The 21143-nt window shown below is 42.8% G+C and overlaps 1 protein-coding gene across 4 annotated transcripts in view; it reads left to right on the top strand.

The window, feature by feature from the left end:
- Positions 1-21143, top strand: part of LOC126473403 (formin-like protein) — a 469317-nt gene that overhangs the window by 435613 nt on the left and 12561 nt on the right. For all 4 annotated transcript variants that reach the window (XM_050100419.1, XM_050100420.1, XM_050100418.1 and 1 more), the window contains one exon: positions 7670-7941. In XM_050100419.1, the coding sequence (XP_049956376.1) occupies positions 7670-7941 (272 nt within the window). The remainder of the gene's footprint in view (positions 1-7669; positions 7942-21143) is intronic.

Raw genomic sequence — 21143 nt, 5'->3', positions numbered from 1 at the left:
AAAAAGCAGAATTTTACTGCCACACACTGTTCAAGCCATTGCAAAAATGACTGTAACAGAAAACAGTTGCTACTATAAACTCTGCCAAAACTTTTCTTAATCAATGGCACTTGGCTTTCTGACTGGAATGTTCACTCTGTGCGATTCTAGCAGCAAAAAACAGTGCTACAAAAGCTTTCCCCAAAAAATTAATTCAGTTTCTTTCGGGCACCGCCTCACACATTGCACCCGTCTGATTCCCTGCTATTTTGTTCGATACAACTCCAGAGATGATGTTCAGTGTATTTGTAGTATTAAGCCATGTGGCTTGATTGTAGATCCTAAAACACGTTGACAAAATTATTGGCTCGCTGCATTGTGTATTCTCATGGCCTGTTTGGCACAGTGAACATTGCGAATAAGACATATAGAACTTTATACATCATACTTTTAAAGTGTTCCATGTCAACTAAATACAAGAAAAAACTACCAGCAGGTCATTTTAGAACTTTTTTTCATTTCATCCTCTTCTCAGTCTCATTCGCATCCCTGGGGGTAATAGGCATATTTTATTCAGACAGTGACAAAGAAATGAATCACGTGTATACCAAACTTGGTTGAAATTGCTCCAGGTACCACAGAGTTCCTGCTTTACACCCACTGTCAACTAGCGACCACTAAATTTATCGATTAAGTAGCAATATTGGTCATTTCCCAATATTTTTACATGTTACGCCTTCTCATCCCCACAACTACTCTAGGGGTTGTAGTAGTAGTAATATATATTACCCACACATTATTTTTATAAAAATAACAGATCATGTTTCTACAAAATTTGGTATAAATTGCTCCAATCATTCCTGAGTAGTTCTTCTGTGTCACCTCAATTTCACTCAAAGCACCACGGAACGTAGATAGTTACACAGTGCTTCCTTCCAGATAGCAAATTATATGTTTAGCAAAGTTGTGTTGAAATTGATCCATTAGTTAGGCAGACGTGTGCTGCATATGTACATGCATATGATTTAACTTGTCTTACGTAATGGTGTCTTAACACATACCAATGATATTTACCAGTAACAGTCATTTAATTATCTAATGATGTGACTGTTTTAATCAGCATATTAATTTTACATATTGTGTACTTGCCATTGATTATGTGCTTAACATCCAAAGATATTGACTTAGTTGTTTATTTCATAAATTATATAATTTCATTTCTAAATCGTATTTCCTGCAGTAGCAGAATTTCTATACGAAGGAATGTATTTCAGCACTAAAGATTTGTTAGAATACTGGTGAAATTTTTGGTTATTCTTTTAGGCTGGTCTATTCATTCAATGTAGTCAGGGTTTTTCATCAAATTTGTGAAAATTCCTGACCACACAGGGATTGTACTGTTGATGCATGAGCTGGAAACTTCTACGTGAGCCAGGGAGTATGTGCCCATCCTGGTTGGGGCACAGGGACACCAGGCAACGGTTTACTGCCCAGCTAACTGTTGCTGTGGCTGGGCCGTGTCCATGGGGAGGCCATCCATTTGGAGTGGTACCATGTTAGAAGAATCACAAATGAAGTGAATTAAACTTCCCTCTGCTGGAGGCTGCACAGCCCCAGATTCTCTTTTGAAGTTAAGCCATAATTACAAAGCAGTGATGTATGACCCCAAAATGTTTCCTCCCCTGGCTATACTGTGGGAGGAACATAGGGCTCACAGAAAAGGTGAAGACCTCCCCACCCCCTCCCATACTTATTTCATTCTAGGATGGACGGGGATTCCTTTTTGACCACAAACACATCTTCATTGTTGAACGCATCAAAAACAGGGTTGGGAAAGTGGCAGCAATTTCAGAAATGAAAAGTGACTCCATTCTGCTTAAAACAGTCTCCCCTGCTCAGTCACGGGCACTTCTATTTCTCGGTAAGCTAAGTGACTTTCCTGTCACTATAACCCCACAATAAAAGTCTGAATATGGTACAAGGTATCATTTTCCACTGAGATCTCCTTTTACAGACTGATGACACATTGCATTCTAATTTGGAGCAATGAAGTGCGCAGTTTGTCCATCATCCCCAGCGGAGGCCAAAAGACAACAGAATAGATACTAGAACCTTCACAGGATACATACGCCCAGGGAAACCCAGGAATTTTTTCATCCAGAAGAAAACTGGAAAAAACGTGGGAATTATTCAGATTTCCGCGACTTTTACATGGTTTTAATTTTCATTTAAATTTTTATAATTTACTCTAACAAAGAATATTACTGTATCCCACTGCTGTAAAATAATACTGTAGCAATAAAACATAAACTAAGAAAAATATCAAAATAAAACTTTAACAACATTATTCCATTCTGGGTATTCTGTTGTTTGAAAATAAAACTTCAGTTGCAAAAGAAACACGCCATTTATAACAACGAAACGCCATGCACACACAAGTGTCTACCAACAGCAAAATGTGTCGTTGGCCTTAGGACGAAGACTACGCAATACTTCGTAACAACAAACTACTTCAGATGAGAGTGACGTCACAACTGTTTACATTAAGTTTGTTTGAGCAGTCCAAGCTGCCAGATTCACCCATGTGCAGAGCAGTCTGAGTTGTACTGGGGAGGGACGGGGGGTGGGGGGGGGGGTGTAGTCTCCATGTGATCTGTGTTTACATCGAGTGATTTTGCTGTTGCCTCATCATGTACAGCACATGAAAACGAAATGGATTTCTGTGGCCGGGAAGCTATCAAGTGAAGTAAAATACATTCACATAATTACGGGTGGCTGAAATATATTGTTAGTTTCAGTTTTCTGATTTTATTTCATTTCCACGTTTGTGGCAATCAAGCAATAATCACCTTGTAGAACAATGAAGTTATTTGTGTCAATTTGCTAGAGAAATTTGGCTTCTATTAATGTATTCCACTGAGGCAGTCAATTTATTTGAAACAAAGCATTCCATTCCACAGTATAGGCTAGTTCCAACTGTTCGCTGAATTTCAAGTGCACATCATGTATGGAATTTTGCCATTATAAAGGACCAAATATGAGATAGTACACTACTGGTACTTTGAGAAAAGTTAAATCCCAAAACCCATACTGAAAAGCTTAATATCAAGTTGGGGCCTACTTCTTTTGTGAACCTGGACTTACAAATGTGCACTTAAAGCCAAATTATATATTTTATTTTGGTGTATGAACTTCTGATGCTCTTGGAGTATCCTCTGGTGTCCTGTTTCTTTTATGACATATTGTAAGATATCTTAATGTTTTATACGTAGAAACATATGGACTTCCTACGCTATCTTACCTGTGCAAGTGCAGTAACACCTGTTTTCTGGCGCTCTCTGGCAACCACTGAAATGAACCTATTTCTAACAGATCTTTGGAAAATATCGCAAATTTTGGTTTGAAAAGCATTACTTTAGAAGTAAATTTCCTTCTGTACAAGATGAATTGCATTATGTGTGAGAATGTGTATTGAATTTCATAAATCGTAGAGTATTTGACTCTCGTTTATAACTTAACAATTTGAGGACCAGCCACTTAGAATAATTTCAGCCCAGAAGACCAAACATTTATGTCATTATTTTAAATTTCACTGGCTCATTTGTGTGATGTATCTTAAAGTGTAACACATGCAAAAAGACAAATGTTATGTGAAAGCTTCCTTTGCAACTTACTAATCTTAGAAATCAATATTATAAATGAAAGCTTTGCTTTTTTTGTACCTACACTATGCATGTTATTGTAGATCATTAACTTTTCCTATTCATGTGTTCGTGCTACTTACCAGTGATGTCACTATTGGCTCACTACATCGTGCGTCCTATGCTCTGAATATCGGCTATAATTGGATGGCGAGATCACTTGACACGTGCTATGATTGGCTTACAAAAGGGCCTTGCAATCTCAATTTCAATGCTTTGGAAACTAATGTGCTGTGTTTGGTGGAATTCGAATTTACACTTTCATAATTATGAAAATATACAGAGTGCATGTTGTTGCACATCATCAAAGATCTTTACCAGGACTGACTTCTTCTTCTTCTTCTTCTTCTTCACAAGTTCTACAATTCTGTGGAAAAGTATATTGTCGCTTAACATGAAAAAAGTGCACTTCTTAATTGGGAAAAATCCAGGATTTTTTATTCCTTGTCCACTTATACGCCCTGCTTCATCTTGACTTTTGAAGGTGACTTGTTGGCTGAGAAGGTCAAGGTGATAGTGTATATGTATGATGTAAGGGTATATATTCCTCCTCCTATGTGGTGCTACAAATGAATGTGATTTGGACACATGCCTTCATGTTGCAATGCCAGCCCTGTGAACAACCTACTTGCAGAGGCTGGCATCCCTCCGCTACAGACCAGGCGCCAACAACTGCTGCTCAACTATTCAATATACATTCACTGCTCCCCTGAGAATCCAAACTACTGTGACCTGTTTCCTGATAGGGAAATCTGCCTCCCGCAACAGAGGCTAAGGTCTGCAGTCATGATGGCAGTTCACATACAGATTCTTTGCTCTGAACTCTATCTTTTTCCCACTGTAGCCTTGTGCCCAGATCTCGCGTGTTCCCACATAGTGTTCACTCTGTAATTGGATCTGCCTTGACCTCTTCTTTGGACAAAAAGACTTTGTGGACCCTATAGTTTTTTGACTCGTGTTTCTGGATGTCCTTGACATATTTCCAGGCTCAGGTGTGGTACTGTATACACTGATGGCTCTACATTCAACGGATAAACTGGTTGTGCCTACACACACTGCAAGATGCAGTGGACCACGCTCCCTGCTGAACAGATGTAGTGTATTCACTGCAGAATTGGTGGCCATTGCTTGAGCCATCAGCTACCTTCGTTCTTACACTGGCGAGTCATTATTAATAAGCAGTGATGCCGTGAGTACTCTTCAGGCTGTCGACCAATGCTACCTCGACATTCATTGGTTGTGACTATCCAGGGTGTCCTGTCTGACTTTGACCATGCTGGATGGTTGGTCATCTTTGTGTGGGCTACTGGTCATGTTGGGATCTCAGGGAATGAACACGCTTACCAGCTGGCCAAGTTGGCTACCAGGATGCCAACTTTAAAGATGGGATTACTGGTACTGGACATTCGGTCGACTTTATGCCAACAATTGCAGTTTGGTGTGTCGTGGTTTCTCTGAATAAACTGGACCATACTAGAGACCATGGCCATGTGGCAGTCTTCCCTTCTTTCTTGTAGGGAATCTACTGTTCTCTGTTGGCTTCAAATTGGCCACACATGGCTGACTCATGGCCACATCCTCCAGTGTCGGGACTGATTCCACTGTTGATGTGGTGCTCATCTCATGGTGGCCCACATGCTACTGGACTGCCCTAATTTGACCATCTTATGGTGAAATCTTAAACTTGCTGACACGCCACCTCTGATTTGGTTTTATGTTTTACTTTATTGGCCACTTCAAGGATTGGAGGGATGGCCTGTCACCTGCTCTGACCCAAGGAGCTCAAGGCTGCCCTTACTAGGTGGTCTGGCCTGGGTCCTGCCCGCACCACTTTTTTAATGTACGTTATTCTTTTACTTGGTTGACAGACTTGTCGTCGTCATTCCATTGTATGAGATTTCATCTTGTATGTGTAGCTAGTTTTCTTGTGGTAATGGTGGGTGTAGAAGCACTGGTCGGATGAAGACGGAGTGTCTCTTGTCGCATAACGCTTCTTGGGGTCTCCAGCTGCTCTCTGGGCAGAGCAACTCACCCATCTTCATCCTTTTATCCCTATCTCGCTTCTCCTTAAGGTTTCTGTCTCTTTGTTTTCTTGATTCTCTGATACAGTCGAGTCCATTGGGATTTGCTTTTGTCTCTTTCCTCTTTAGAGGCTATTCCCAGCATCACACACAGAGGATTAAGGGAGCAATGACATCATAGTTCGGTCCCTTTAACCTCATCAGTGCATCCGTACCTATCTCTCAGATAAACTTCAATCTGTTTGCAGCAAAGTGTTTTTATATCATTAACATTAAAGCAGTAATTTTGTATTGTCATTTTGAATAAGCAGCGGTCATCAAATTCCTTGATAATTGATGTAACATATTTATATACAACCATTAATACAAAATATATACAGCTTAGAATTCTTTCAAGGAATATAGACATTTGTTTACAAGAAAAGATATTAATTTTGTTTTAAGTACATCCTCAGTTTGTACTCTTACAGATTCTGCCAATTTGTTGTACCACATTCAGCCACTGATATGTGAAATATTTATTTTTGGTAAGAGTATCACAACAGGTCTCCCTGTATCCCAGACCATGTGTCAGCCTAACAGTTCTTTTGTAGCACCAGTAAACTGTTAAAGTTCTCATCAGTGGCACACTCTGACAGCTCCTTTCCATTAGCATAAGTAGTTATATAGGAGTTAAAAGATAGCGCAGTATCATTTACATACTTGAGATAAGAAATGGTGCAAGTATTAACCTATGCAGCACACCATGCATTATTATTTGTCAGAGATTGTAATATTGATTTTTCTCTCCTCATTTTGATAATTTGTTTGTGCACTGTTTACTGCTCCATAGGTACATAGACAGGAGTTAAAGAGATGGTGTGCGTGATATTGCATACCCTCAGTTTCTGCAAAAAGAAGTGTGTGGTTGAACAGATCAGAAGCTTTTGTGAGATCAAAGAATATGCCCACAGTATTCTTATCTTCATCTACATAGCTACAGACTTGTGCAAAAATTCTGTGACAGCTGTTGTTGTGCTGCAATCTTTTCAAAATCTATGTTGCACTTCTGATAGGACATTGTTTTTAAGAAAAGATGCAGTAAGCTGTGCCAGCTTCACTGACCAAAAAATTTTACGAAATGTAGGAACCCCTGATATTGGTCTGTAGTTTCATGTTTCCTCCTTTGATCCTTTTTTATGTATTTGTCTGACGATGGTGATTTTCAGTGCATTGGAAAACATACATTCTCTGATGCTGAAATTGGTGAGATATGTAATTAGTTTAACGACAAAATTTTGTGAAGTTTTTTAAGTAACTGTGCAGGAAAGACCATCCCAACCACTTAAGTATTTGTGTTTTAGCTGTACAATTATGTTGCTTTTCATGTGTTCTTTTACTTCCTCAAATTGAAAGCCCTTTATCTGTTGGGTAAAAGTGTACTGACTTTTTTAATTAACCTGAGTCTGGAATAATGGTGGCAGTTTGAGAAATAAAATGTTTGTTAAGAATGTTACAAACGGTGTATTGGTTGCTATGTGTGTGTGTGTGTGTGTGTGTGTGTGTGTGTGTGTGTGTGTGTGTGTGTGTGTGTGTGTGTTTTCTGTAATTATTTAAATCTTGTCCTCATGATCCCTATGTGAGTGATACGTGGGGGCTTCTAGTATATTCCTAGAGTCATTTAACAATGTTCCAGGAGGCTGGGCTCACATTTGCTGACTACGCTGTTGATTCACTATTGACTTGTTTTCTAAGGTTTAGTTTTGATTTAAAACTATGCTTGGTACTGGTTGATTTCCTTTCAAAATGTGCAGACCAAATGATTCGTACAGTATGTAGATGTAAACGAATATTCTGTCTGAATGTAACTAATATAGAATCTGGCTGGTAGTTTTTATTTTTTATATATATATATATATATATATATATATATATATATATATATATATATATATATATATATACATATTTTTGTTTGTTTGTTAATAGTATCTCTTGAAAACATTGCAACTGATGTCCAAGAGCTGGAGAAAGGAATGGAAATAGTTCGTAAAGAGGCTGAAGTCAGAGGAAAACAGCAGAGTGTAATTCTCAGAGACTTCTTAGCAAATTCAGAGGAAAAACTGCGCAGGCTGCGTGCAGATGCGCGCAGTGCTCAGGAAACTTTTAGAGAATGCGTAGAGTATTTTGCAGAATCACCTCGCACAACAGATGCAAACACCTTCTTCTCCTTGCTCGTTAGGTTCACACGTGCTTTCAAGGTAAGATATATTTTTCTTGTTCTAAGTTAGCATAATTTAATTTAGTACTTCAATTCTACTCAAGAGCCAGTGCATGCTGGAGTCAGGTTTTAATCTCAAATATTAAATGTTGTTTCCTGTAACAATACAGCGATGATACTTTCTTGCACAGAAGTTGTGTAGATCAAATCCTTTTCAGGCAGGAACAGTAGGTAACTACTGAATTCTGTGTAGCAAATGAGGGGCTTAAGCAAATTCCTCATGTTCCCTTTTTGGTCCATGGCATGAATAACTGCACATATATTCAGTAAATTAAAAGGCAGAATTGTAGGCCTGTACTTACCTTCAGGAAACAAAATGTTTAATATTGCCTACAGGCAACTGTAAAAGTAGTTTTCAGGACTATTATTTTCTTCCTTGGGAGAAGAGGAAGATAGGTTGGGGAAGATCAAAAAGGAAGGGCAGGTCACGCAAACGCAATGACAAGAGGGGCCCAGCTGTAATGAGGATGAGGGTAGAAAAACTGTTTTCTGGGATAAGGTGCTGGATTGCAGTTTATTGAGGGACATTTGTAGTCCACAAGAGTTAAGTGGGAGAGAAAAATATTCCTGATAGTTGAACTCGGCACACTGCTTATGCAATAAGTCACTTTCAACAATAAATTTATATTCCAATGTGAAAAATTAATGGGAATATTAATGGAGACTGAAGTAGCATGCAAGTGGTAAGGCAAAGCACACTGTACGGGAGAGGCAGGCATCAGGAAGAAGTCTAGGTGTTTACTGATCCCTCTAACAAGTAAGTTCGATGTGCTGTCTTTCACTGAAACTGAAACCAAGCCAGTGAGATTCATTTCAACTTTCGGGAAATCTGCTGTGTCCAGTATTGAGAGGATGCAAGTACCCTTTTGGGTATCTGTAGTGCAAAGGTGTGGCAATAATGGTACCTCATAGGGAAATGGCAGCAATGGAAGGGAAGGAACACCAAGTGCATTCATTGTGTATGTTGGGGGGCTTAATTTGACATGTTAAAGAGGTTGTTCTGGCAGCCTTGGAGGGAACAGGTTGCAACAAACAATAGATTGTGGCAAACTTTGGAACAAATGACTCCTGTCATCTGGGCTCAGAGGTCATGCTTGGATCATTCCAGTGACTGGCAGAGGTGGTTTGGAAGACCAGCCTTGCGCATTGAGTTTTCAATGAATCTGAAAATTTGCATTGTCCCCAGAACGTATAATGGCCCCATGGTTCTGTGTGGAGTGGAAGGATTGAACCATAGACTTCAAAGGTTCTGTGAGAAGCTAGGCTGTGATTTTATGGTTTTGCGCCATAGGGTTACGAACAGTAGGGTCCCCCTGAATGAGTCGAGTGTGCACTACACATCAGATGTTGCTCTGCAGGTGGCTGGTTGTGTGGGATACACACAAGTTTTTCAGATTAGGCAAATCTCCATTCTGTCTAGATAACGATGGCTGTATGAGATACAGAAATATTAGTGTAAGATGCAGAGATCTACATCCACATGTAAGAGGATTAAAATTGTAGAGATAAACTGCCAGAAGAATTTGCAATGAAGTGCCAGAGTTAGGGAAAAATTTAAGCCTATGTCAAAAGGATAGGTTAATGGGAAATGGAAGTGGTGTATTTGTTGGAGTAGATGAGAAACTCAGATCCACGAAGATACAAATTAAAACTGCATGTGACATTGTATGGGCAAGACTCAGAATCAGGGGTGAGCGTAAACTTGTAAGTGGTTCGTTGTATCAGTCGCCAAACTTGCCCCCAGGTGTAACGAAAACCTTAGAGAACACTGAAGTTCCCTGTAAAATAAATTCCTTAGTCATACTATCATCATTGTAGGAGACTTCAATCATTCAGTAAACAAGTGGAGAAAAATTAGTTTTGTAAGGGGGTGGGCATGACAAAATGTCCTATAAACATGGCTACCAAATATTACAGATTGTGCGTAATTTTTGTGGTTTTCACTTGAACTAAGGAGGTATGGAAACTTAACTAAAAATTACAGAAATAAAAATTCTACTATTTGATGTTTCAGCTGACATTTTGGTAATCATATACGCCTAAAATGTTTTACAGACTATGATTATTTCCTTCCTCAGAGTGTAGTAAACCAGTCTACAAATGATTCTGCCACCATGGCTTACTAAGATAGGTTATACTGAGTCATGACAAAAGTTTTTCATTTTGCTTGTGCAGGCTCAAAGGGTAGGTCATAGAGAATGGGGAAAAGAGTAGTAGGTGCGTTAGTGGGATAGAAACCATGTGGAGTGGGAGCAGGGAAGGGGGTTAGGTAAGTGGAGGACAGGGACTAGGGAAGATTGAGCTCACCGTCCCACATCCCACCATTATTGTCTTTTTTTTTATATGTCTCTTCATTCTCATTATTTCCCTGCTGATTTTAGTTTAGTGTTTCACTATAGCCGCCCCCCCCCCCCCCTCCCAAAATGTTTAACCTTTTCTCCTTATACTCCAGTCGTTTCATCCTTTTTGTGATGCTTTTCCCCTCACACATTTTTATGCCTTTCTTTATTGTCCAATACAGACTCTTGCTCCTTTCATCCTTACCAATACAGAAGTTTCCCCTATTCCTAGCCAGTACCGAATCCCACATATTGTTCCTCTGCTGTGTTGTGTAGCTCATAGAATTCCCTCAAATGGTCTGATTTTAAAGTTACCCATCTCTGGCAGCAATCACTCCTTTCACAGTTACACCTGTCTGTTCAAATTCAGTCAGTCCACAGCCCTCACCAACCTAGTTGTGCAAAACCATATAAATCAAACCAAAACTGCCTTGCAATAACTCCTCTCTGTCTGTAAAATTCTCCTGCTCTTCAATTGCAAATTCCTGCACCCCACCTCCCAGATTGAAACTCTTGCTCTCCAATAATGAGAACAGAATGCTAAACGCTACCTCAAAAAATCTATCTAATCTATCTAATCTGTTCACCTTCTGCTCCCACCTTGGACTACCACTATTCACCACCTCTAAAAGAGCCTCCAAACATCCCCCACATCCTCTCATGGCTGACTTAACACAGTTGTGAACCTTTCCTTATAAAGCCTCAGTCCAATAGAAGCATCAGTTCTTTCCAAAGACCTTACCTTTTACCCCACTTCCAAATTTAATTATGCTGGGCTTGTTAAAAGTCTCTTCAGAGGAAACACTTCTTTGTGGCCAACCCTGCCAGTCAGACTAGATCCAAAACAGATACTGAATCCTGCCTGACTCATCTCACTCGTCCATCTGACTATAATCCACTTGCACAGCCCCCTAATAAACCCCTGTTAACATCCACCAATCCACCAACTAAAAACTGATCTAGACCTTATAATCCTACCCGCAGACAAAGTCTGAATCACTAGGGTTGTGAACTGCAGGGATTATTTGGTTGCCTTGGGCAGAGCTTGTGTAGTAGGGATTTCTGCCGCTAGGTGTGGATAGCGCAACTCGTTGCCAGATCAGTGTTGCTTGTGTTGTTGAACTGGCTTGTTCTGTTTATCTGCAGGGATTATTTTTGCTAGCAATGTTTTGTTCTTGTCCAGTTTTTATGATGGTAAGTTTAAGTGAACAATGTACAGCTATGAAATTTTGTTTTCTGCTCAGTGAAAGTACTGCTGAAACTGTTTTAATGTCGAAAACAGCTTACCAGGATGATGCTACAGGAAAAACTTAGTGTAAGAGTGGTTTGCTTGATTGAAAAGTGGTGACATGTCAATTGATGATGCCTCATTCTGGACATCCATCAACTGCCTAGATGCAAGACCTGTCTCAACTTAATCCAGTCCTGTCACTGGGATCCCCTACGCCATCCATGATAGGGTTGCTTGTGAATGCAGATGTGTGATCTACGAGCTAAGTTCCAACCAGTGTGCTGCTTTCTACCAAACTGTGGCCAGCAGACAGCTGGACCACCCAGTAGTTGAACATGCTGTCCAACACTATGTTCTACTTCCTGCCAATATCAGGTTTTTGTATTGCACAAGTGGGAGCTCTCACTACAACAAATCCTTAATTTCCATAATACCCCATTCTCAGCCAGCTGCTGTAGCCGAGCGGGCCTAGGCGCTTCAGTCTGGAACTGCGTGACTGCTACAGTCACAGGTTCGAATCCTGCCTTGGGCATGGATTTGTGTTGTCCTTAGGTTAGCTAGGTTTTAGTAGTTCTAAGTTCTAGGGGACTAATGACCTCAGATGTTAAGTCCCATAGTGCTCAGAGCCATTTGAACCCATTCTCACCCCCCACCCCTGTCCTCCCAGGGGGCTCACAGTGCTTTTGTGGGTTTGTGTGGCACCCATGGGTCCCTGAGCTATTGCAGCTCATTCTTCTTGGCTGCGTTTCCTTCCCCATGCCCCTTCCTCTCAGCCCTCGCTCTTTCCCCCGTCTCTGTGTTCTTACTTACGTCGACCTGGCTATCCACCTGATTTCCTGTAATCTTTGTGGTTTTGTTCCCATCGCCATTTCTTTTTCATCCTTTCTTTTTGGCGTTTTGGTCCCTCTTTGAGGTCTTGACATCCACTTCTAAATTTTCTCTCCATTGTGTGAGCCATTTGGGGAAGAACTCCTTCACTAGCATCTACGACATGCGTTCCTCTCCCTTTTCCTTCCCCTCTTTCTTCTGTGCTTGTAACTTGTAGAGGAAATTGGTCAGGCTGACTGGCCAGTAACTATCACGGAATGATGAATCCTTGCCAGGATTAAGGACAGGAACCATAAGACTATCTCACCAATGAGAGAGGAAAATGCCCTGGAGCCAAATACAGCTAAACACCTGGAGGAGATACTATTGTTCTGGAGGACTGAGATTTTGAATCAATTGGTTATGGACGGAAACAGGGCCAGGAGCTGAATTATGAGAACAGAGGGCCAGAAGAAGCACCCATTCAGTGAAATGTTCACTGCAGGATTCCACCTAACAAAGGGTAAAACCCAAGTGGGAAACATCAGTCTGCTCTTTCATGGGAGGAAAGCAGCTGGATAGAAGGCTGACGCTGATACTGCCGCAAAATGGGTCACGAGATGTTCTGCAAAAACTGATCTAGGGTACCTGGGTACCTAACAGCCCCACCACACGAACTGGTTACACATACTAGTGACCTCTCGGGTTTGATCTCCATCTTTTCCAAATTTCTGTTGCTAGTGCGTGCCATTTGGGGAAGGATGCCTGATGTGGTGTTCTTTGTTTGTCCATCGTGCACCAAGATCTTGCATGCTACTTATTGTCATGTAGTGCGCTTTGGCACCCAACGTCTTACGGGTTGCCTACTTCTCATGCCCTGTGCCGTCTCATCCTTCATGTCCACGACAATGCTGGACCATTTCAGCACCCGAAATCCAGTGCGGCAGCCAGTCCGTCGTGGCGGGGTTGTCATTTACCTTCTTGGTGGTAGCCCCCTGACAATACAGGAATCACACTGCTGATGCCAGACCTGAGACCTCTCCCGTATACCAAGGAGTAGGTGCCCATCCTTCTGGGGCACCAGGACTCCCAGCAATGGCCATCCTGCCAGGTGGCCCTTGCTGAGGCTGGGTTGCATCTGTGGGGAGAGCCCCTGGTTGGAGTGGGTGGCATCAGGGCGGATGACCCGCAATGAAATGGGTTAAATCAAATCAAGCTGGTGGTGGCTCGGCCCAGCAGTCTCAAACCATGTCAGGAATGATTTTGATGCTGCGACCTATGATTCCCGATTGTTCCCCTCCCTGGCTACGCCTTGGGAGGACCGTTTGGTGACCAGGTCTTGAGAACCATATTTGCCTCAGTACTTAATTTGCAGCAGGACTGATGAAGAGACCTTCCAGGCAATGAAGCCCCAGTTTTTTGTCGACCATCATGAAGATAGGTTTGGGGCCATCTTGAAGATAGATTTGGAGCCATCTTGAAGATAGGTTTGGGGAAGTGGTGGCATTGTCCAAAATGCGTAGCGGGTAGATTTTGATTCAGGGGGGCCTCCCCAGCCCAGTCGTGGGTGCTGCTCGCCTGTGACAAGCTGGATGACATCCCTGTCTCAATTACGCCCCATAGAAGCCTTAACACGGTTCAGGGAATTATTTTCCATCGTCACGTCCTTTTGCAGTCGGATGAGGAGCTACACACCAACTTGGAGTGACGGGGTGTCCACTTTGTCGGGCACGTGCATATAGGACCAGAGATAACAGGGTTGCTACCGGTGCCTTCATCTTGGCCTTTGAGGATGACTCGTTACCTGAAAAGGTCAAAGTGATGGTTTACTGTTGCGACGTGAAAACTCGTGTCCCTCCACCTATGCGATGCATCACTGTAACTCCAGTGCCACCTGCCGGGATTGCGGTCGTCCTCTGTACCCGGGCGCTCCGTGTGTGCCTCCTCCCACTTGTGTCAACTGGGGGAAATGCCACACCCCCCTGCTCACCTGACTGCCCTGTTCTCCATAAGGAGCAGTGAATAATGGAAATCAAAACCCTGGACAGATTCACCTATCAATATGCAAAGAGGAAATACGAATGCCTTCATCCTGTTCCAATGACTGCAACATACGCTATGATAGCGACTTCGTTGCCCCTGTTGGAGATGGCTGTCCCTACGTTTGTTAAACCTCCAGTGGACCCTCAGGGCCGCCCCGACTCTTCTCCCATGTCCGTGATGGAGGACACGGCTCCTTCCGCTCCCTGAAAGAGTGCTTGGAACATCAGAGCCTTTCATTCCATAGCACCACCCCAAATTGTACAATGCTCCATTCAGTGAGTGGGAATTCCAAAGTGCCCTAGCTGCTTGCTCTGATATGGCTCCCGGGCCGGATCGCATCCACTATCAGATGCTCAAACGCCTTTCGGGGGGGGCTGCCAACGACACCACCTAGACCTTTCCAACCGTATGTCAATGGTGTGAAAGCATTATCATACCAGTGTTGAAGCCTGGCAAGAACCCCCTGGAGGTGGACAGCTACCACCCCATTAGCCTCATCAATGTTCTGTGCAAGTTGCTCGAACACATAGTAAGCCAGAGGTTGAGTTGGCCACTTGAGCCTCAGGGCCTTCTTGCTCTGTCTCAGGGTGGGTTCCGTAAGGGCTGCTCTACCACCGATAATCTGGTCTGCCTGGAGGCTGCCATCCGTACGCCATTTGCCCGCCGTCAGCATCTGGTTGCCATCTTTTTGACATGCGGAAGGCATATGATACAACATGGCAAGATCACATCAACACCACGCTTCATGGGTGGGGTCTTAGGGTCCCACAGCCGATTTTTATTCAAAATTTTCTGTCGCTTTGTTCCTTCCTTCCACGTGCAACTTGGTCCCTTCCATAGTTCCAAGTCCAGGAGATAAGGGTCCCGCAAGGCTCTGTCTGGAGTGTCTGCCTCTTTTTAGTTGCTATCAATGGGCTCGCTGCAGCTGTGGGAATGTCCATATCGGCTTCTTAGTATGCTGATGACTTTTGCTGTACTAAAATTCCACTGGCATTGCAGTTGCTGAATGGCAACTACAGGGCGCTATCTGCAGGGCACAGTCTTGGGTTGTCGCGCATGCCTTCCAGTTCTCAGCCACCAAGACTTGTCATTAATTTCTGCTGGCATCACACTGTTCACCCTGAGCTGCGACTTTATCTTGACGGCGAACCTCTTGCCATGGTGGAGTCGCATCAGTTTTTGGGCTTTCTTTTTGATACCCAGTTGACTTGGCTCCCTCTTATTCAGCAGCTGAAATAAATGTGCTGGTGGCATCTTAACGCTCCGCGTTGCTTGAGTCGCACGAGCTGAGGTGCCGATCGGTCTACCCTTCTATGACTGTATCAGGTGTTGATTCAGTCTTGTTGTGATTATGGGAGCCTGGCTTATGGTTTGACTTCACCTTATGCGTTACGGTTGCTCGACTCCATCCTTCACTGCGGAATCTGACTTGCAACTGGAGCTCTCTGCACAAGCACTGTAAACAGCATACTTGAGGAGGCTGGTGTCCCTCCATTGGGGATCCAATGCCAACGGCTACTGGGCGCTTATGCTGCACATGTTTGTAGCTTCCCCAGGCATCCAAATTACCTTGTCCTGTTCCCCAACTCGGTCATCCATCTTCCCGAACGGCGGCCCCAGTCAGGGTGTCAGATTGTGGTTTGTGCCCGGTGTCTTCTCTTTGGGCTTCAGTTTTTCCCTCTCCCACCTCTTTTCTGGGCCCATATGCATGTACCCCCGTGGTGTGTGCCCCGCCCATGCCTTCAGCTGGATTTAGCACAAGGCCCGAAAGACTCAATCCCTCCTGAGGCCCTCTGCTGACACTTTCTTTCCATGCTTGCACACGTTTCCTGGCTCTGCAATAATCTATACCAACAGTTCGATGGTTGCTGGTAGTGTTGGTTATGCCTTTACTCTTTGGGAACAATCTGAACAACGCTCATTGCTGGAGGGCTGCAGTGTTTTCACTGCAGAGCTTGTAGCCATCTCTTGTGCCCTAGAGTATATCTGCTCCTGCTCAGGTGAGGCCTTTGTTATCTGTAGTGACTCCCTGAGCAGTTTACGATTTATTGACAAGTGTTTTCCTCGCTCTCGTCTGGTGATGGGTATGCAGAAGTCCATCCATACTCTTGCCCATTGTGGCCGCTCTGTGGCTTTTGTGTGGACTCCAGGTCATGTTGGCATCCCGTCTAATGAATGTGTTGACACACTGGCCAAACAGGCTATCAGTGCACCGGCCCTGGAGATTGGCCTTCCGGAATGTGATCTCCAGTCAGTATTGCGGCAGAAAGTCCTTGGTACTTGGGGTGATGAATGGTGCAACCTGCCTTCCCCCAATAAACTTCGGGCCATCAAGGAGACTACAGGTGTGTGGCGCTCCTCCTTGCAAGTCTCTCACAAGGACTCTGTTGTTCCTGCTGGCTACGCATTGGTCATACCTGGCTGACGCTTGATCATTTATTGCGCCACGAGAACCCACCTCTATGTCACTGTGGATCATTGTTGACAGTGGTCCACATCTTGTTGGCCTGTCCGCTTTTAACTGCGCTCAGGCAGACATTTGTGCTGCCTGACATGCTCCGTGCCCTTTTAATGGATGCTGCTGCAATGGTGAGCTTAGTTGTGAGTTTTATTCGAGATTCGAGCAGGGGGATTTTATCACTCGATCTGAGGGTTTGCCTCCCCCCTTTTTTTTTACATCTGGCCTTTGACCTACGGTTTTAGATTGGGGTTTTTAGTGTCTCTTGGTGGTTGGGTCCCCCCCCCCCCCCCCCCCCCCCCCCCCCGCCCCCATGGTCGGCCAGCCACTGTAACACTCTGTTTGCTTTTAATTCCTTTTTTCTGGTCTTTGTCTATGTCTTTCTTATACCGTGTCGTCCCTTGTCCTCTCTGTTGCTTGTTTCTCTTCTTTGTGGGAGTTTCATGGTCATGGAAAAAGGGACCGATGACCTTTGTTGTCTGGTCCCTTCAACCCCCACAAACCAACCAACCACATTCCCATATAGCATGTCACTGTCCTCCACACCAACCCTACTCTCTCTCCCCCTCCCTCCCGACCTGCCCCAGCCTCTTCCTTACACCCATCCAGTCACCACTTCCATCATGCACCTGTGCTGCTGCTGCTCACAGTGTGGCCTTAGTTGCCTGAGACTGCAGTAGTTTGTGTGAGTTGCGTTTCCGTGAGTGTGTATGTGTGTGTTTGCCATCTAATTCTGATTAAGGTCTTACTGGCTGAAAGCTAATTTGTGACAGTCTTTTTGTTGTGCCTATCTGCGACTCGGCATCTGTGCTGTATGGTGAGGAGCAACTTCCCTATTCACAATATTGTTACGTTCCATCCTGGATTTTCCCTTTGTTTGAATGTTCATGTGTGTTCGTGTGTGTGCACGCGCACATGACTTTTATCTGAAAGGTTAAATATGTAGCAGTCTTTCATGGTGCCTGTCTGCAACTCAGTGCCTCCTCTGTGTAGTGAGTAGCAAATATTGCTTTTATTCCATCTTGGTCATTCCATTGTTTGATGTAGGTATTAGTGTCATTGGTGTTGAGAAGCAGTTGAAAAGGCTAAAATTAGAAAAGCTTCAGGGTCCAATGTATACAAAATCTGCAGCCGAGTTAGCCCATCTTTTAACCATTATCTAGCATAAAACTCACATACAAAAACCATGCCCAATAGTTGGAAGAAAGCACAGGTCACACCCATTTACAGAAATCATCCACAAAAGTACTGTCCAGTATATTTGATACCCATTTCTTGAATCTCAGGACATCCTCTGAGCTCAGACGTAATGAGGTATTGTGAACAGAAAAACCTTCTCAATGCCAGCCATCATGTATTTAAAAAACATCAATTATGTGAAACCCAACTCACACTTTTTGTTGTATGGTATCCCAAAAGCCTTTGATCTAGGTAGTCAGGTAGACACGGTATTTCTGCATTTCCAAAAAGCATTTCACTCAGGACTACACCTACTCTTACTATCAAAATTTGTGAATTGAAATTTGTGACGGGGCTGAGGATTTCTTGGTAGGGAGGACACAGCATATTATCTTGGAAAGAGTCATCAACAGATGGAGAATTAACTTTGGGTGTGAACCAGGGTGCGTGTTGTGACTCTTGTTCATGCTGTATTTCAATGACCTTACAGAGACAGCATTAATAGTAACCTCAGATTTTCTGCAGATGATGCAGTTATTGTTAATGAAATTCTGCACAGATATTTAGTGAGGTCGTGATAAGATTGCAAAGTGGTGCAAACACTGTCAACTTGGCTAGTATCCAAGGGGTACAGTTTCAAGAAGTCACGTTTGGAACTGATGGGCTCGGGCTCATACCTAAGTGTAATTTTTTATATGGATATTAAATGGAACCATCACATAGACCCACCCCTCGGAAGATCATGAGCTTTCGTGAGTGTGTCTGGTGAAGCATGGAGCCCCAGGCTATTGAAACACTTACTTCCTTTCTTGTACTACAATCTCCCATCTCAGACTATCCTTCCTTCTCTTACTCTCTACCATATGGTGACAGTCCTTGATGTTAACCTGGCTATTTAGATTCTGCTGTCTCTTTACACCATTATCCATTTACTTTTCAGTCAGAGTAATATTTGTCTCCATTTTGGGTTTGATCTACAGTTTTAAAATTTCTTACGTAGTATGGACCAACTTGGGAAAATGCTTTAAATAGTACCTACTGCCTACAGTATTGAAGATCTTGTTCACACACTAATGGCCAACACTAATATATGTATTTAAAATCCAGTGTGGTAGCCAACCTCATGTGCTGGAGTCATTATGAACCCTTTCTTTAGAGCCTTTTGACAACACAGGGGTCACACTTCTGATGCCTGAGCTGCTAGCTCTCTACGCATGCCAAAGAGCAGATGCTCATCTTCGTGTGACATGAGGATGCCTGGCACAGCCTATTGTGCCAGGTGACCTTCCCTGTGGCTGGGTGGCCTGTATAGGCAGAGCCCTTGATTGGAATAGGTGGTATAAGGGCAGACATTCCGTACATAAAATGCATTAAACTAAATTGACACATCACTGTACTAACCTGACTGCCTCTACAGATAGGCCAGGGTCCATATGCCCCAGAACAACCAGGAAATCTGGGAGAAGTATGGAGAAAATGCGATTGTGAATGGTGGTTTGAGAAACATTACTTTCAAAGTAAATTTCCAGTTACGCAAGATGAATTATGTTGCATGTGACAGTGTGTGATGACTTCCTTAAATCGTGAAGCATTTGACTCCCATTCATAACTTAACACATTGAGGAGCACCCACATAGAAAAAAAATGGGCCCAGAAGATCAGTCATTTATGCCATTATTTAAATTTTAGCGGCACATTTGTGTTTTTTATATCTCAAAAGGGTAACAAATTGTTTAAAAAAAAGAGGGGGGAAGAGATGCAAGCTTCAATTTTCTTGTAGCCATACTGTTTGTGTTGTAACTGAAAACATTAACTTTCCTATTACGTGTTTGCACTGCTCAACAGTGATGTTACTAGTGAGTGACTCCATCATATGTTGTGTGCTCTGAATACATGCTGTTATGGGTGGGTGAGATTACATGATGTGAGCTATGACTGGCTGATAAAAGCGCATTGCAATCTAGATTTCAGTGCTTCGCGAGCTACTGTGGTGTATTTAATATTTGTACTTTTGTAACACAAAAATATGCAGTGTACATGTTGCTGTGCATCAAAGATCATTCCAAAACACGTTGTTTTTTGCTGGGTTTCATTTCTGAAAGTGCCAGGAAGTTGGGAATTTCTACGGCGGTGTATAAAACCTTTAACATTCAAAGGATTGATAAGTTTTACTGCTCTGGGGGAAAGTATAGTGATATTTAACACGACAAAAGTCTATTTTCACCAAGGAAAACGTTTATTTTTACTCTGGGAAAAGTTATATTTTTAACTGGGAAATCCATTGTCCACTTACGCACCCTGCAGGTATACATATTGCTGTGCGGTCAATTATAAGACCACTGCTTTCCCTAGCCTGGCTGCCTAACAAGCCGGAAGACTGGGAACAAAACAGTTTATTCAATACTTGGTGTGTACTAGAACAGTTGGGAAGATACGTTTAGTTACAAAGCCAATATTTTCGTAGAAAAAATTCATAATTAATTTTCTGAGTTACACACTGGAAAAATGTGAAATGTGCTGCACATCCTCTAGCCTTCTGACATTTGAAAATCTTGATGGAACAACAATGATTACAGCTGCACACAAATCTTTGAATATGGTACAAGAAGCTATTTTTCACAGGGACCTACAGTTACCAATCACAAGCTACAAGCTAATTTAGCATGTTGAGGCATATACGAGGGTAAGCCAATTATTATCTGCAGTTTAGTTATATATTTGTTTATTTTGGTAGTACTGTTGTTTTACGTTGATGACCCATGCTTTGTTTATTTGTTATATTTTTCAAAGTTCCAAGCTGCTAGATTAGTCTCGTTATTGTTGCCATGCTGTTAATCATGGCTGCTTCGCTGTGTATTTGCACCAAAGAAGAGCAACATTCAGTGATCTGTTTTTTGTGGTTAGAAGGCGTATCAGGATCCGAAATTCATCAAAGTTTTTTGGGCAGTGTGGAAACAATGCTTTGCCGCAACAGAGTGTCTACGAATGGATTGAAAAATTCTGAATTGGTTGCAAAGTGTTATGCACGATGAAGACCCCCTTGACTTGCAATCTTACAGAGCTAGCAGGAGTCTCCCAACAAATACAGTATAGATGATTTTTATCCTTCAAATAGCAAAAGAGAG

The sequence above is a fragment of the Schistocerca serialis genome, chromosome 4, assembly GCF_023864345.2.
Source record: "Schistocerca serialis cubense isolate TAMUIC-IGC-003099 chromosome 4, iqSchSeri2.2, whole genome shotgun sequence".
Lineage (NCBI taxonomy): Eukaryota > Metazoa > Arthropoda > Insecta > Orthoptera > Acrididae > Schistocerca > Schistocerca serialis.
This window is presented reverse-complemented; position numbering and strand designations above follow the sequence as displayed.